Source organism: Tauraco erythrolophus, chromosome 29, assembly GCF_009769465.1.
Source record: "Tauraco erythrolophus isolate bTauEry1 chromosome 29, bTauEry1.pri, whole genome shotgun sequence".
Taxonomy (NCBI): domain Eukaryota; kingdom Metazoa; phylum Chordata; class Aves; order Musophagiformes; family Musophagidae; genus Tauraco; species Tauraco erythrolophus.
In genome coordinates, this window is record NC_141493.1 from 219,820 (window position 1) to 236,100 (window position 16,281).

Sequence of the window (16,281 nt, forward strand, 5' to 3'; positions counted from 1 at the left end):
ATCCCGCCCGGGGAAGCGGCTCCGCCGAGCTCCGGTGCCCTTGGGCGCGAGCGGCCGCCGGAACCGCGCTCCGTGCGCGGCCGAACGAGCGGCCGGTCACGGGCGCGGCGTGACGCTCGGGCCCAGCTCCCCGCAGGCGGCACGGCCAGGGGCCGGGAGGGGCCGCACCGGGCACCCTCACCCACGAACGGACCCCGCCGCGCCCGCTCTGTGCGCGACCCCGACCCGGCTACTGCGGGAGCAAGGATGGCCCCGCCGGCGCTACCAAGTGTGACACAGACACGGTTTAAGAAAAAATTTACTAATCAATTAGTACTTCTGCCAATATTGCAACAGATGTGAAAGGCAAACACCGTTACAGTTTAGAAAAAACGAGTTTTATACAATTAAAATTTTAAACAAATCTCAAAAAAAAAAAAAAGTGGCTGAGTATTAAGCCTGGAAATTCAGATCCAGTATTAGCACCTACAATACCACCACAAGCCAAAACACTCCCCCTGTTCCGCTTAAGTCTTCTCCTTTTCTAAATTCTTGAATTCCTCTACAATTGGACAACGATGCTCAGAACCTAAACCAGGACATCCTTGCTTTGATAAGGGAAAAGGATAGAAGAGAAAAATATTAAGCCAGCTTGGTTTGTAGGAACTTTACTTCTGCAGGTATTGCTGAGGAATGTCAATGCATGGGGTGTACTAAATAATGCACAGCTCTACTTTTCAATAGTGTACCAGCAGACAAAATTAAGAAACCATCTTACACAACATCTAACAGTTTGTCAAATCAATGTTTTCCTATAAATTATATATAATAAATCCATAAAGAAAGTTTTACACGTCACATATTAATCAGAGTAGGGGAGGAATCATTATGTTTATTGGTTCAGCGTCCATTTCATTGTACCTACTGTTTCACGAATGAACAGACCCCCCTCTTCTGGTGAGCACTGACAGATGCAATAACAGCACAGCTACAGTGGCAGAAAAAACACCAGTATTAAAGTCCAGCTATTCCTCTCCCTTCTAGGAACAACCAAAACATTAAGACAAGTAACACTTTGCCTTTTAGTTTTCCATGAGAATCAGCACAGGAAACGTAAAACACTCATTGCCTGAGTCACTTCTCACCAGGCAGAGGCACTTTGTATCCTCTCACTCCACCAGTACTGAACTGGAGGGAAGGCCTCGCTTCTGGAAAACTCCCCAACTCTGACTTGTAGCTTTCCAAAGCCCGACTGATGTACAGAAGCGTTTAAGAACTAGGGAGGAACAGCACTGCGCTTACGCGACTAAAACTAGACTTCCATTGGCTAAGTGCCCCGTTTCTTTCAGAAGAGTACGTAGCTTTACCACTTCTGTTTTTTCTTGGAAGAAAAAAAAAGAAAAAAAAAAGAGTGATCTCATTGCTTGAAAGTTTGCCACAAAATGGATGCTGATCAGCTAGGTCACCCCATGCGGAGCAGTTTTAGGAAGTTAGTCCTTGTAGTAGATGGCACTGTGGATCTGGCAGCAGAGAAAGGAATGATGCTCTAAAGTAGGAGGTAGGGGAACTTTGATACAGCAAGTCCACTGTTGAGCTATCTGCTAGGAAAAAAGTATCATTATTAGAAACTACTACCAAATAAAACCAACAAAACCCTACACAAACTTTTACATAGCTATTATTTGTTGTTATCTTAGGAGGTATGTAGCAGGAAAGGCAGGGTTACCACGTGCTCTGAACCTTACGACACAAAAACTTCAAGAGAATAAAAAAAGATTTTCATCTATAGAGCAAAGAACAGTTTTGAACATAATACAGGTTTATGCACATGTACACAATCAAGACCTGAATTCCTCTAAAGGTAAATCTGGTATCATCTGATCTGTATGAGCATTTGGTGGCATAATGCCAAGTACTGACACCTCTACTTATTCAGAAAACCCAGACCTCACAAGACATGTGAACAACCTCTGATTACGTTCAACAGTGGGATAAATATTCTGTCTCAGTATGACAGAATCTACCCCTCTGAGCACAGAAAACAGGCTGAGATTGGTTGAGATGGATCTACTATAAGGTTAACATGTACCTGAGACTCCAGTTTTATCTTCCACTGGTCACACCTCTGTCTTCATAAATGGTAATTTCAATCTGCACACAAAAGCAGTTAGGGAAACATGCTATAAAAAGATCATGAAAACTAAAAAAAAAGTGGAAAAATATTAAGTTGTTAGAACCTTTGATCTTTCTGCTTCATACCTGCTGTTCCCAGGCTAATTTCAGAGCTACAGAACAGCACACACGAGAGAGGCCCTGTCAGGTCAGATCAGTGGTCTGACCAGCCCACGACTGTTCTGACAAGAACACAGATGCTGTGCACGGAGGGTTTGTGAGCCGTGCCACCTTCTGTTAAATCTCAGGAAAGGCTACGTGCTACACAAAAGTTAACACTTCTACAGTTCAGCTTCTAAGTTACTAACCAAACTGAAAATGCTTTTACTCAAGCTGGATGTTTTTCTTCAGGAGGTGTATGCATAGAAAACTGTGGAAAACATTGAGAATAATGACGTCATGTAGGTGACAGCTATAAGCTATTTAGACAAATACACAGATAACCCAACTGCAAGGAAGCAGAATGCATTTAATTGGCATTCTGTGTTTCAAATTGCTTCTGTTTCAATATTCTCAAAAAATGACACACATTACTCCTTCTACCCCTACATTTGCTATGTGAAGTGTTTACGACTGCTAAGGTAGTAACTAGGTAAAATGCCTGCAGTTCAAGGGTTGAAGAAAAAAGGTGAAAGTAAGCCAGGCCAGAACCAAGAGCAAGCGCTAGGCTGGTATCAACTCACAGTGATGTCACCCGGCAAAACCTTCACCAGAACCTGAGCTGAGGATCGCAAATTAAACAACACCCATCTCTTGTTTTCACGTTATCAATTGCTGTCCTACCAAGTTCGTCACTTTTTCCAATCGCAAAAACTGCATTTTGAGAGGTCACTGAAACAGAGGAAGCATTTGAAGTGTTGGAAGCACTCTGTTTATACAGTGCGTTTTCAAGGAAGTCTCAAAGGACAGATCCCAGCACTGCATTTTCACTGTCTTTTGATGTGACAAATCTCAATGTGCTATAACCTGGCCAGAGAACAGTACACAGCGGAGAGTAACAAGAGCAATGACACAGTCTGCCATACCACAGGTCAAGCACGACCAGAGAGTGCCATACTGACACAAACAGGTAGCACATCATAAATGGACAAACCAGGAGACAATCTAAGAAAACACAGAAGGATACAACTCTTAGTCCTCTTTCAATGGGGTCTGTCAGAAGGAGGCCCTGAGGAGCATAGATCTTCTCGTTCTGTTCCTGAATGAACTTGGCAATTTTCTTTAGAACCTGGTAACAGAACAACACAGAAGTCACAGTTCTTTGATCAGGTTTGCCTACGCTGGAGTCAGAGCCCCAGCAATATCACAGCCAGAGCGACGTCAGGAGAACCTAGCACAGAACTAGAGACAGAACTTGTGTGACTCCTCTGAAGCACTCCCAATCATTACATTACTCAGACTGACTACTACAGACAAGCCTGACCGAGGTATGTTTGCAATCACTCTGTAGTAAGACCCAGAGTCCATGTGGAATTTGTATGGCAATGGTGCCAGTCACAGAAATAAGTCTGCGACTGAAGCCTTTGAGACACACTGCCTTCCCAGGAACAAGGCAAACAAAGGAAGGGCACCTTTTCGTAATGCGTTTCCATGCACAAGAAGATGGTATAGGCAGTCAGACAGGCGAGACACCCTTCAAGGTAAGATTGGCCCCCAAGTTTCTCAGCTTCTGCATAGAGGTTATTCAGTGTTCGGACAGTCTCTTCGAACTGCTGCCTATCGATCTGCAAGAGAAGTCAAGTTTAGCTGTCATGCCCTGCACGTTTCAGAATTCACTGGTGTCTTCAGGTATCTACCTTCTTTTATCGCTATTTGCACTTCCACACTTTGCAGCCACTGTGTTTAGAGCCAAAGTCTGAAGGACACATTGAGCTACAGACCTGTAGTTCTTCACTAAATATCTGCCAAGTGGTTAGACCAAGTCTGAATTCCAACACAATGTGAACACAAAACACTTAAGAATTACATAACTAAACCAACATGCAACTTAACTGGGGGAAAAAAAAAAGCATAACTCAAACACAGAGAGATCTGCTAGATTAAAAAGAGCAGTTAGGGAGTGGATTGACACAGCTAACTCTTAATATCAACAATGCCTTGCTGCTGCTGCAGTGCTGGTCAAACAGGCTCTCAACAAAACAAAACAAAGGAATGAGGAAGAGAAAAAAAGCACAGTGAGAAAAAGAAAGGGCATTAGCATGGAGTGTTTGTTTTGCTGTCAGTTGAAGATATTACATCTGACAGCAGTAAACAAAATGAAAGTACTTGAGACAGTACTTGTGGGGCTCCTGGACAGGCTCAGCAGAACTGGCTGGGCTCCACAAGAGAGGCCAGTGTTGATGCTCCACAGTACAACAACGCAGGCTTTGTCCTCACGCGCACAATGAACACGTTCTGTTTTACTGCTACAAAGAACAGCTGCCTCCCTCGGCATTAAAGAAAGCAGAAAACCAAAGCATGTCATAAACACCAAAGAGAAGCATTTTGAACTGCTTTTGATGCCGCTCTTCGCTGCACATTAGAAGTATTTGCTTACTGCAATATGATCAAAAATGCCGTTGGTCAACAAACGACGCTTTTATGCCAAAAAATAAACAATATCCAAAGCAGGATATGGTTTTAAACTTTGCAATCGTGCCTCTCACACACTACGCACAGGGCTGCAACAAAAAGAGAGCATTAGAACGCGCCGGGAACCTTTACGTTCGAGACTTTAGCACAGCCCCCTCGGGGAGTGCCCGAGGGCGAACCGATCGCAGGAGAGGGGCGCAGGGGAGAACGCCCGCCCCCGCCCCTAACCCCTCAGGTAAAGGCGCGCAGGTCTGTGCAACAGACCGACCGCACGCTCCCGACAGACGCGGAGCGGCCCGGCGAGTCTGTCAGGTCACGCGTGAGCCCCGGCCCCGGCCCGCCCTCCCGCCAACAGCCCGCGGGCGCACGCGAGCTCCAGCCCTCCCCCCCCGCCCCGCGGCCCAGGGGGCTCCAGAGCACCGTTCCCACCGCAGGCAGCGGCGCGCGAGCCCCGGCGGGGGCGGGCCCCGGGCTGCCCGCGGGCCCGGCCCGCTCCGCCTCACCCGGTTCTCCAGCTCGGCCGGGAACTTGCTCTGGAACTGGCACCGCGTTCCGCCGCTGTAGTCACGCTGGATGAACACCTTGCCGGACACGGGCGCCTGCTGCGGCCTCATCGCGCCGCCGCCACCCGCGGCCGCCGCCGCCCACACCGCGCCGCTCACTTACGGCTGTCGCAAAAGTGTCGGGACGACTCCGAGCTAGGGGAAGGGCGGAAGTGCCGCCTGGCGCACGCGCCGCCGCCTCACCGACCCACGCGCACCCGCAGCGCGCAGGCGCGGCTCCGCGGGGAAGCTGAGAGGCGGGGTCTGCGCATGCGCGCAGGCCGCCCGCCTCCCATTGGCTGCGTGACTACGCGCCCTCCCATCACAGGCGTGGCTCCCGCACGTGCGCGCCGCGTGGTACAGTCCACGTGACGCCCCCCCCCCCCCTCCCGCACACACGGTACAGCCCCGCCCCCCCCGCACACACGGTACCGCCCCGGCCCCCCCCGCACATGGTACCGCCCCGGCCCCGGTCGCGGCGCGGTCCCGCGGTCCCTCCGTGCGGCCCGTGGCGGCGGTGCAGGCCGCAGGGTGTCCGGCCGCCCGCCGAGGTGCCCCTGCGGCCTGTGCTGTCTCGGGGGCTCCTGTCGCGATGGTGTCGCGGGAGCTGGAGCCGGTGGGGGCAGAGCGGCCTCCCGGCAGCGTTACTGCAGTCGGTTGCAGTAGCCAGGCCCGTTGGCCTTCCGCCGCCCGAGTCCTGCTCCTGGGGCGCAGCCGCGGTCAAACACCGGTTAGTTCAAGGAAAACCCGGAATCCATTCTTGCCCGAACCAGCACGGGAAATGACTGACAACCTCGAACCGGAATTTTGTGCCTCTCTGCTCTGCCCCGTCTGAGGGACGAGCAGACTGGGAGGGTCCCTGCTGGGGGGCTGCGGGGCGGTGCAGGAGCTGGCGGGTGACCCGGGCGCCCGGGCCCAGCGCTGGTCTGGGGGATGTCCTGCCCCGTCAGGGCTCATCCGTGGAGATTCGCTGCCTCCCCCCGTTTGTCTCAGGGTGGCAAGTGCTCTGTGAAGCCGCTTCGTCCTTCTGCCCAAGGACTACGCGGGACAGGGCTGGACTCGTGCATCCGCGGCGCTGAGCAGCAGGACGGGGGCTCTGTGAGCAGCATCCCCCTGCGGAGGGTTTTCCCTTTGCGTGTGGAGCATCGCGCTGCTGAGCCGCTTCAGAGCGCAGGGATGGGCTTGAAAGAGCACTGTGCGCCTTCCAGAGCCTGTGGGAGCCCAGCGGGGTGTGTTGTGGGCAGCAGGACATGAGATCTGCAAAGAGATAGTTTAGTTTGAAAATTCTTTAGACAGTGCGAAAATTCACATGCTGCAGCTAAGCGGCCTCTGGATCTAATGACATTATTTAAAAACGTTACAGATTAACAAAACCATAAGGCAAAGGCGAACCTCCTCGGGAGGTGCGATGGTTCTGTTCAGTGTGACAAGTGCCGTGGCCTCCACAAACCCCCTGAAAAATGGCAGCACCCTTTCAGCTAATTCAGAAACCAGGGGAACTGGAAAATGATAAAACTAACTGAAGATTTCCAAGGTCTGTATGGCAAGCTGTGCCCATGGGATTAAAGAAAAATCAGACACTAATTACAAGCACAATTACTGAGCCTGTGCTGCAGCACTGTCCTCAGCGAGTATTTTCTGAGGTCACACATGCGATACTAGGAGTGAGCCTTTCTGCAAGAGCCGTCAGGGAGCTGTTGAGTGGATGTCTGTGGTAATTACTGAAGTACTTCCAGAGAAGTACTGCAGGAGCTTAAGGTCCCATGACACAAAGTCATACAGATACACCATCAGCCAAAACCAGGAAATACATCTTGGTGTGATCCTCCTTGTCTAAATCCTTTTTCCTTATTCTGTGATCTGTGCAAATGAAGCCGATCTCTTGCCTTCAGCATTCCTGAGAGTCCTTTTCTCACCTGGATGTTGTGAAATCCTACACGATCAGATGATAACATTCCGAGGTTCAAAAGTTAGCTAATCAGTGACATGTTTATTTGAACAATTACTGGAAACCATTGCTCAGTGAACAAAAAGTAAAGGGAAGCAAAGCATTTGGGACATTCAGTTTCATTATTTGCTTACTGCAGCTGCTCCTTCTCAGTCTGCTGAAGCTTCCGCTTAGCAGATGATATATACAGGAGAAGAGTTCCCAAGCATCCCAAGGAGGAATGAACTCGAGTGCAGACATGCTGGCTTGGGCCATGTTCTATTTCTACTGGGTTGGTGTCAGAACAGACTGGAGGGCCTGACCTGGTTCCCACGAACCCAGGCACGCACGCTGCTGTGTGGATGGGGAGGTGTCCCAGACCTCAGCGAGGCTCACGGAGGGAGGACACGCTGCCAGGCCATGTACCACGGCTGTGCGGGTCCTGCCCGGACGCTGTGCAGGGAGGGAGGGAGGGTGCAGGGCTCGCTGGCCGCAGTGGTCCTGGTGTCCAGCTGCCTTGCGGCTGGCGTGTAAGGGGAAGGAGAGCCAAGGTCGCTTGATGTCCAGGGCTCTCACAAGCCACAGCACAGCTCTGCCTGCTCCTTCTTGCAGCAGTACTACCGCCTGCTGAGCGAGACACAGACGTGCCTGTGCTTGGTAAGGGCACACCTTCACAGAGAGTGAAGTGAAGCTTTTGGGTAAAGCAGGGGACTGAGGCTTGGGTGAAAAGACATCGTTTTACTGGTTAAATTGGTCTTATGTTTTACCCCCAAAACTCTTGCTGTCTCAGTTGATGGGAAGTCTTGTTAATAACTCTCAGTGTATGTCTGAAATTATTACAAATTGGGAAATAAATAAAAAAAAAAGATGTTTCAAATCTTGCTTGTGAGCCCTTTTTGAGCACGTGTGCATGAGAGATGCATTCAGAGGCAACCCAGCAAGCAGAGTTCCTGCAGTGGAGAAGGTGTGCAGCATGTTCTGCCGTTCTGAACTGATGTGAGCCAAGATTTTATTAGGAATTGTTGCTGCACTTGTTGGCACATCTGCAAATGTACACAGACCCGCGTGCCACAGATGCAAAACTGAGTTGACCCACCTCTCTCGAGAAAATGCTCTGTCTTCATTAGTTCTTGGCAACGTCCTGTTTAAAGCACTTTCTGTTTTTTTCTGAATCCTTTTCATTCTTGCTGAGAAAATGATTATGGAATTTTACAATTCAGTAATAAACTATTATTATTTATTAAATAAGAAGGCCCTGTAAAAAATAGAAGGACAATTCAATCCAGATGCTATCTCTTGCAAGGGCATTTGAAATTCCAGATGTTGGTAGTAAAATGTGGTCTGTGATCCATGGTCTTAGAGACAGAAAATGCTCCTGGCTGGGTAACCTGGCCTTGCTTAGTGTGGCTGTGTGTTGTTCCACAGGCTGGCCTATGCCTAGAAGCAGCCACAGTATCTAACTGTAGAGTTCAACTTTATTCCTTTGCTGAACATACTTTTCTGCATTTTTACAGCTAAGTGTGAGACTGTGAGCACATCAAACCAATGCTGTACTCGTTATATGAAGGTCATAAACCGATGGCTTGCAGAACTGGGCAGCCGTGTGTGCAGCGGAGCAGAGGGCTCAGGAGCCCCTGGGCACAGACATCAGTGGCCAGTGGCCGAAGAAAAACAGTGGCAGCGTATTCGGGGCTCTTCTGTCCCTCACTATTCACCACTTGTTAAGCCTTTTTCTTAAGGTGCCATTTCATGTTTGGGACTACCGCTAGTGCTCTGGCAGCCTGCAGGGATGCTGATGCCTTTTCAGGCCCAGACCAGCTGAAACCTCTCTCTCCAAACGGTGTGAGACAGCCTGTCCTGGCTCGGGGCCACAGACCTCAGCCTGGCTGCAAGAGGAAAATCATTTGATCGTATTTACCTTCAGCAACAACACAGCCTCTCAGCTCTGCAACTATCTGCAGAAGTTTGACCGAGCCCTGACTTTGGTGTGTAGCTTTTTCTCCAGCTGTAGCTGCTGTAGATGGTCCCAAGGGGAAGGGCTGAACGCCGCAGAAGGCACAGGTCTGCCGAGACAGGGAGGCCGTGCTGTGGTGCAGGCGGCAGCAGCGCGTGCCCGGTGCAGGCAGCCGGCTGCGGACAGGGTAGCGCGGGGCATCGGCAGTGCCACATCAGCGGGTCAGAGCCATTTCGATGCTGCAGGGAAGCAACAGGTAATAGGTCTCTCTGGGTGTGGAGGCTGCAGAGATCCCAGACATCAGACTCGGACTAACCAGGAGTAACCTTATTTCCTGTCAACACCGGTGGTTTTTGTTCTCATTGTGTGTCCCCTAGTGCCACTTTTGAACAGACACTGCAGCCAGGGAACTGACAGCTTCCCTGGGCATCTTCTGGCTTTTCATACCTGCCAAAAAACTCCTTGTCTTCCAGCAGGATTTATGTAAACTGGTTACAAATTTGGACACACGTAGTAATGGTAAATCTCAGGTTACGCGAGTTCAGCTTTGCCTACAGGACCACAGCACCTCAGCTTGTACTCATTGTTTAAAAACACAAGACAGCAGTGGCAGAAAGTGTGTTGCAACACGAGGTGAGTACGTGCTGGGCTTCCTTACGTTCATCGCAAGGCAGTGCTGCAAATGGCCTGGAGCAATCGTCCTCACCCCATCGCAGAGGATAAACCCTTGAACGCCCCTGGCAGGGATGGAGGGAGCAGGAGACATCAGTGCTTTGGCCACATCTGGCAGCTGGGTTTGCAATGCCAGGGTTTGGGGAGAAGAGCAGACAGTTCGGACTTTCTGTGAACATCCCCTTGGGAGCTTCATTTCCTTTAAACTCCCCAAAATGCGGATGCTGTTTCTAAACTTTGTGCTGAAAGTGTCAGGGGAGCTAGGGTGTGTAATAGCAGTACAATTAGCAAAGTCTGCACTAGCCCTCCCGAGGGCCATGGGAGTTTTTTTTGGGAGGTCTTGGGACTCCGAGACCCTCCACCGAGGCACTCCAAGAGAGACATATTGAGCCCAGACCCGGTGGTGCGCAGATCCCACTGCAGCATGCCTCCCTTCCTGCCAGCAGCTCTCCGGGTACCGGACAGCAGCGGTTTGACTTCAGGACAGAGTTCCAACTGAGAGAGACCTCTCCGCACAGTAATTGGAAAATGCTAATGCCTAATGCCACCCTCCAGGGAATCCCTCTTCAAAGCCCTGGTGGGGCTGCAGCAGTGGCTCCTCTGGGGAAGCTGCAGCTCCACAGGGGAATCACCCTCCTAAAGATCACACAGAGTGTCTTTTAAGTGGAAATTACTGGTTTTTTTTTTTTCACAATTAGGTGGAGCAGAAATAATTAAGCAGGGCCACAGCCATTGTTATCTTGTACCTGATTGCCAGTGTTCAGTCTGGCAGGGATTACTTCATTGTGCTCTTCTGCTAGTTTTTCATTTTCTTTTGCTAAGAAGCTGATAACGTTTGCTCCTCCCATCACAAAGGATATAGAAATCTGTTTTCAGAGGAGCCACTCTTGCACCCCAAGTCGGTCTGTGGAGTTTGTGGGCAAATAAACCCCAGGAGTGGCTGCTAGGCTAAACAGAGAATATACAGATGGGTGGCAGACTGGGCCTGTGGGTGTCTGGCTGCACATGGAAAGGAAGCAGCACAACACCATTTTAAAGATACCTTTTGCATTTATCCTTTGACTTTTTGCTCTTGAAGTGGAAACTGCGCTAATTTGCTTGGGAGGTTGAGAAGGCTACTGAGAGGGGATTCACCCAGCAAGCGTGGATATCGCCGTCCCTCTCTGGTCATATGCTGAGCACGGCTTGGAGAGCTGGGGGCCCAGCCTGGGAGTTTCTAAGACTTCCATGAACCCTACGTTTTTAGCATTTGCAATTTCGCTTTGCACACTGGCCGAGCCTGGCTGCTTCATTCACTTCACACCAGAGTCTGGTGCAGCATTGTCCTTCCTCTGCAAGAGGACTTTTGATGGCCAAGATGAATTCAATGCCAGTGGAGCAGCAAGAAACATTAACCCTTAATCCTTGGCTAGGGAGGCCACCGAGCAGTAAGAAGACCCTGGTTGGGGTGGCAGGGAGAGGTCTACAGCTTCGTCCTTGGCTGTCCACATGTAAGGACTGGGACAGTCCAGGCTGCATGGTCCCAGGCTCAAGAACACGTTTTCCAGATCTGCTGCCCCACCAGTGGCCAGTGCCAGCTGCCTCATAGAGATGCAAGGCACAGCTGGTGATGGACTACCCCCTATTTTAAGCAAGGAAGAAGAACCCAGGCTTGTCTTTCTAGCAAAGCAATTCTGAGTTTGGATTTCTCTCTACTGTTGCAAGTCGATTTCAGCGTTCCCTGGGGAGGAGGGATAGATTCTGTTACAGCTGGCTAAGAGTTGGCACAAGGGCTTGGAGGTGTCAGGACAGCATGGCTTATTTGGATTTATGAGGCTGCAAGTCACCCCTCTCGCAATGTCTGTAAGCATTTACAGAGGGAACAAGTTTCTGATAAAAACAGACAAAAGTGTATATAAACTGAGGTCAGCTGGAGGCAGAAGCTAGATGAACTCAGGCTTTAATGGAAGGGTGATTAATTGTCAAAATAGCTTGCTGGTGGCTGACAACCATTCTCTATCATTCCTTGTCTCCCTATTCCCAGGCCGAGAGGCTGGAAGTGGTGGGTTGGTGCAGGAACCCTGTGTGGGCTCTCTGATCTGCAAGGGTTCAACATCCTGACATCCCATCCTGTGCTGAAAGTGATGAATCATTTGTTGTCCCCTGTCAACTGCACCAGAATTCAACAAGGAAGAAATAAAACCAAAAATGATTTATTTAGTTTAGTTTTTACAAAATACAATAAGCAGCCTCCATGGCATGCTGTGGACAAAGGCAGCAATTTTGCAACAATATAATACGATGAACAGCGCTGTCACTGTCTCCAAACACAAGCTCCAGAGACACATCTGTGCCGGCCAGCTCCCTGGAAGGTCTCCTGGGCCTCAGCCCAGGCCAGCGGAGGCCAGGCTTCGCTGCAAGCTGGGGAAGGGACAACTACAAAGGACACCCTGGTTGCTCAGGCATCACCTCCAGGAGAGGTACTTGCCATTCTCAAAGGTTGCCAGAAGTCAGCTGGCCACAGGCATGGCCAGCTGGGCCCCACGTTTTTTGGCAGACGCGGACCCTTGCTGCCCTCGCTGCCTGCCTGCCTGCCCCCAGACCGCTCGGGTGGCAGAAGGAGCCAGGCTGCCTCCCTGTCCTCCACCCCCTGGCTTTGCAGAGGAGCTGGGCACACCAGCCTCCTCTCGCCCAGGCACTCTTTCTTGTGCTAAGCAGTTTGCAGATGTGATAATGAGACTCCTAATTCGCTTAGGGAAGGATGGGGGGGAGGGAGAAAAGAAAAAAAAGGCTAAGCGGTGGGCTGCCTTAGGAACTTGGATATCGGCTGATCTTGCCTCGCCCTCCTACCCCCCCCACCTCGTCCCACTGGAACAGCCTGAACTAATTAACCCTCTAGCACTCCATAATGAAGGCTAATAAACACCTAATGGTTTTGCTTGAACAAACAACCTCCGCACAGGCCACAGGAAACCCCCGGTCTCGTCGTGTGGTGCAGGGGAAGACCCGGGATGGGGCTGCCCCCGGCCCTGCCCTCCAGCGCACCGGAGCGCCCGGCAGCCGGGCTCCCCGCGCCGGCGGGGCTTCCCCTGCGCAAACCGTCCGTCGAGAGCGGTCCCAGCCCCGCCGCCCGCCCTTGCTGCCCGGTCAGGGTTTCCCCTGCTCGCCTCCCCAGCGCCCGCGGCTCTCTCCGGACCGCGTCCCGCCCGGCCCTGCCCGCCGCCGCCCGCCGCAGGGCTCGGTGCCCCCGGTGCCCCCGGTGCCCCCGGGGCGGCGGGACGGCGGCCGCTGCGCTGCGCCAGCCGCGCCGCTGGCTCCGGGCGCTGCGCGTCCCGCAGGACTTCGGCTCCGCGGTGTGTCCTAGCGGGGTCGTACGGTACTACGGACCTCGGCTCCGCAAAAATGCGCTCGGAAATGTTCTGCTTAAAATACTGCACCAGACGGACTGCGTTTTCTTAACCTTTAGCTGGTTCCAATGTGCAAACAGTTAAGATCATAATGTTAACATTTTCTCAGATGTTTTATGTGCGTGTAAAATATTCTCAAAGAATGTGCTTTTGAATGCAAGGTTTTATCCAATTACAATTTTACTAGAGTTTATAAAAACGTAAAAAATGTTTTCAGGGTGTCTGAGATGCTGCTGGCTTTAGTAGTAAACTCTGAAGCCCTTGCAGTGCAATATAATTGCTACTACATGGGAGATGTCTCTGGAATTTTTATGATTAGGTAAATGTGCTAATTCTTCAGTCCCGTATTTGGTCACCTCTGAAAACGGTTAACATAGGGGGAGTTCCGAAACCTTCTTTGCGTTCTGTCAGAGGCTAAAGGCTTGGCTTCTGCAGACATGAATGTATTTGAATCAGATACTAAAAATACAACTTAAAAGCTCAGGAGAACTCTTCAATGGACTGGGTTGCTTGGCTTATCTCCCAGCAAGTGTAAGAATAGATCTCTCTTATCCTGCATGGCGACTGTAGCCTCTGGTGGGCAGGCTTCCGGAGGTGTTAAGTGAGAATATATTTCTTCCCTGGCTTAACTGAAAACCTGAATCAAGAGAGGAGATAAATGGAATTTAATGGACGTTCATATAAAGGCATCTACTGTTGTGCTTTTGGAATAGAAAAGATGGCAAACACTGTAATCACTGGGAATCTTCTAGGTTTGCCATGTGGACGTGAAGGCTAAGGATGGAAATGTTGATCATGTAATCTGTCCATTTGTGAAAGATCCACATATTGCATTACAGCATTTTATGATTCCATGCGTAAGTAGTTCATAATTTTAACAGGCTTATTCCGATTCAAAGATAGTGAATTAGAATAAGCCTGTTAAAATTATATAGCAAGCGTGCACAAAATCATAAAGAAAGGTAGTAAATTACCCTGTTAAAGAGGGAGAACCAGGCTCTGTTTCCAAGCTGCACACTGTCAGCTGGCCTGAAGTGGCTCAGCCCCTTGCAACAAAACCACGGTGCTTTCAAGGGCTGCACCCCTTGGGAACTCTTTCTTGCCTGCACCGCTGCTGCAGAGGGAAGGGAAACTCCATCTCGCGCTTGCACCAAACCCGGGCCCTCCAGCCTGAGCCCCCCATGAAGGTCACACAGCAGCGTATGTGCGAGTTGGGGAGCTCAAACAGTTGTGTTAGCTTGATGCGGCTACAGTTTTACGGAAGCTCACGCACCTCCAAGAAAAACAGTGATGAATAAAGCCAGGAGGTCTGGAAAGCCCATCTGCCCACACCTCTGCCTTACTGTGGTGGTTTCCAGGGACTGCCGACCCTCGGCCCCACAGTGCCACGGTGATTGCTTCAGGGCCACCGAAATAGGGTGGCAGCTTATTTCCTGCACTGGGGAGAGGTCAGGGAACTGGCAGAGGCAAAGCACCTCTGGGGAGCACGCAGAGGTCAGCGAAGCAAACCCACGCAGCCCCCAGCCCTGCTCGGGTCCCGAGAGCTGCAGGGGCATCCCCAGCCCCGCTGGCACGAGCCCCTGGCCCCGCTCCAGGAGGTTTCCTGTTGGATGGGTGGTTTGGGCAGTGAGACTTCCGCCCCGGCGCTGCCTGGGGAGGGTAACATGAACCTGTACCGGTGGGTATCTCGCTCAGTGTTTACAAAGGAAAAACAAGCGCAAAGAACAGGATTGTATTTGTTATTTGTAAGTCAAACCAGCTGTGGTCTGAAGGCTGCAGATCCTGCCTCTGAGAAACACCGAACGTCACTGCTGCCCGCAGATGCTTTTCTCGTTGCGTCACCGCAGGGTGGGCTTCCCTCGCTCCAGCACCCAGATGTCCCTTTGCTGGATATCACTGGACCCCAGCAGGAGCGCTGCTGCAGGGAACCCCACGTGCTGCGGTGCTGCCGCAGGGAGCTGGTACCTGCTCTGGGAGCAGCTTGGAGAAAGGGGAGGCTGCCAGGGCCTGTTTGCAGATGAACTGGGACCCCGAAAGCTCGAGGCTCAGGAAAGCCCAGCTGACTCAGGCGCTGACCCTTCACTCAACTTTGTCAGGGATCTCTCGGGGAAAAGCCAGTGATCCGTGCTGGCTCCATGGCCAAGAGTGCCCGGGCACTCCCGGGCACCCTCTGCAGCCGCTCTGATGCGTGGGGTGCTCATTGTGCTGCGGGGCTGCGCATTCCCGCTTCTCTCCTGCTGAGACCGCGGGTGAAGCCGAGATGCTGGAGGGATTGAGTCCTTGCTGTTAACGAGCACAGAGTTTTCCAGCCTGACATGACCAAACGCAGAAACTTGGGGCTCATGGAGGAGACAGGAGGACTTTGAAACAAAGAGTCTTTCAAGCCACCTAATGCAGTATAGATCCAAGAGGACAAATCGAATTTACAGGCACAGCTTAGATTGGGAGATATGCTTGCAGAGCCAATTTGTTTCATTTTATAGGCTTGAAAGATTCTAAGTCAGGGCTCTCTGTATGGTTTGAATTAGGTTTGGATAGTGGTATTCTGGAAAGCTAGATCTGGAGAGGTTTTCACTCAGGGTGTTTGTAATCGAGTAGGCGCCGTCCAGCATTTCTGCAATGCTTTCAAATAAAATTTTCCATGTCTGTCCAAAAACTAAGCTTCCCCATGATTAAGAAAATGATAAATACCTAAAATGAAGGTCTCTATCTTGTATTAAATATTTAGGAATAAGATTCTACACGGGTATCAACAGAGAAAGTGGGGATTTCAAAGGGTGCTGCTTCAAAAAGAAAAAAAAAGGACTCTCTAAGTAGCACCAAAAAATATTTTTTTTTTCTCTACCAGTTTGTGCTATTAACAAGGTTATCAGTTTTATCGTCCATGACTCTGCAAAACATAAAAGCTGTAGGGAGCTGCTGTGTGGAACCTGAGCTTTATCGAGCAGAGCGGAGGGTCCACCAGGGTTGTTGCTCTCCCGGGCCACACGAAGGGCACAGCCACTCGATTCTGGGGCTGTTTTGGCTGCACCTGTCTCTGTGCAATGCAGCCACTGTCCGAGAACCAGACCCTCTACC

The 16,281-nt window shown here is 50.9% G+C and overlaps 1 protein-coding gene across 1 annotated transcript; it reads right to left on the reverse strand.

The window, feature by feature from the left end:
* Positions 1 to 413: 413 nt before the first annotated feature.
* On the reverse strand, positions 414 to 5,350 carry GOLGA7 (golgin A7). The gene is made up of 5 exons (XM_086628057.1): positions 5,226 to 5,350; positions 3,723 to 3,875; positions 3,278 to 3,379; positions 2,069 to 2,130; positions 414 to 1,577 (listed from the first exon to the last, which is right to left on the reverse strand). Exons 1-4 carry the CDS (start codon positions 5,334 to 5,336, stop codon positions 2,083 to 2,085), a joined length of 414 nt encoding a protein of 137 aa, XP_086484183.1. The 5' UTR covers positions 5,337 to 5,350; the 3' UTR covers positions 414 to 1,577; positions 2,069 to 2,082.
* Positions 5,351 to 16,281: the final 10,931 nt, after the last annotated feature.

Excerpts from the sequence above, each read along its gene's own strand:
- GOLGA7 (XM_086628057.1), bottom strand. The coding sequence starts at position 5,336 with ATGAGGCCGCAGCAGGCGCCCGTGTCCGGCAAGGTGTTCATCCAGCGT. Across the intron at positions 3,876-5,225 it reads CGGCCGAGCTGGAGAACCGG|ATCGATAGGCAGCAGTTCGA; the intron begins GTGAGGCGGAGC and ends CTTCTCTTGCAG. Across the intron at positions 3,380-3,722 it reads TGGAAACGCATTACGAAAAG|GTTCTAAAGAAAATTGCCAA; the intron begins GTGCCCTTCCTT and ends TTCTGTTACCAG.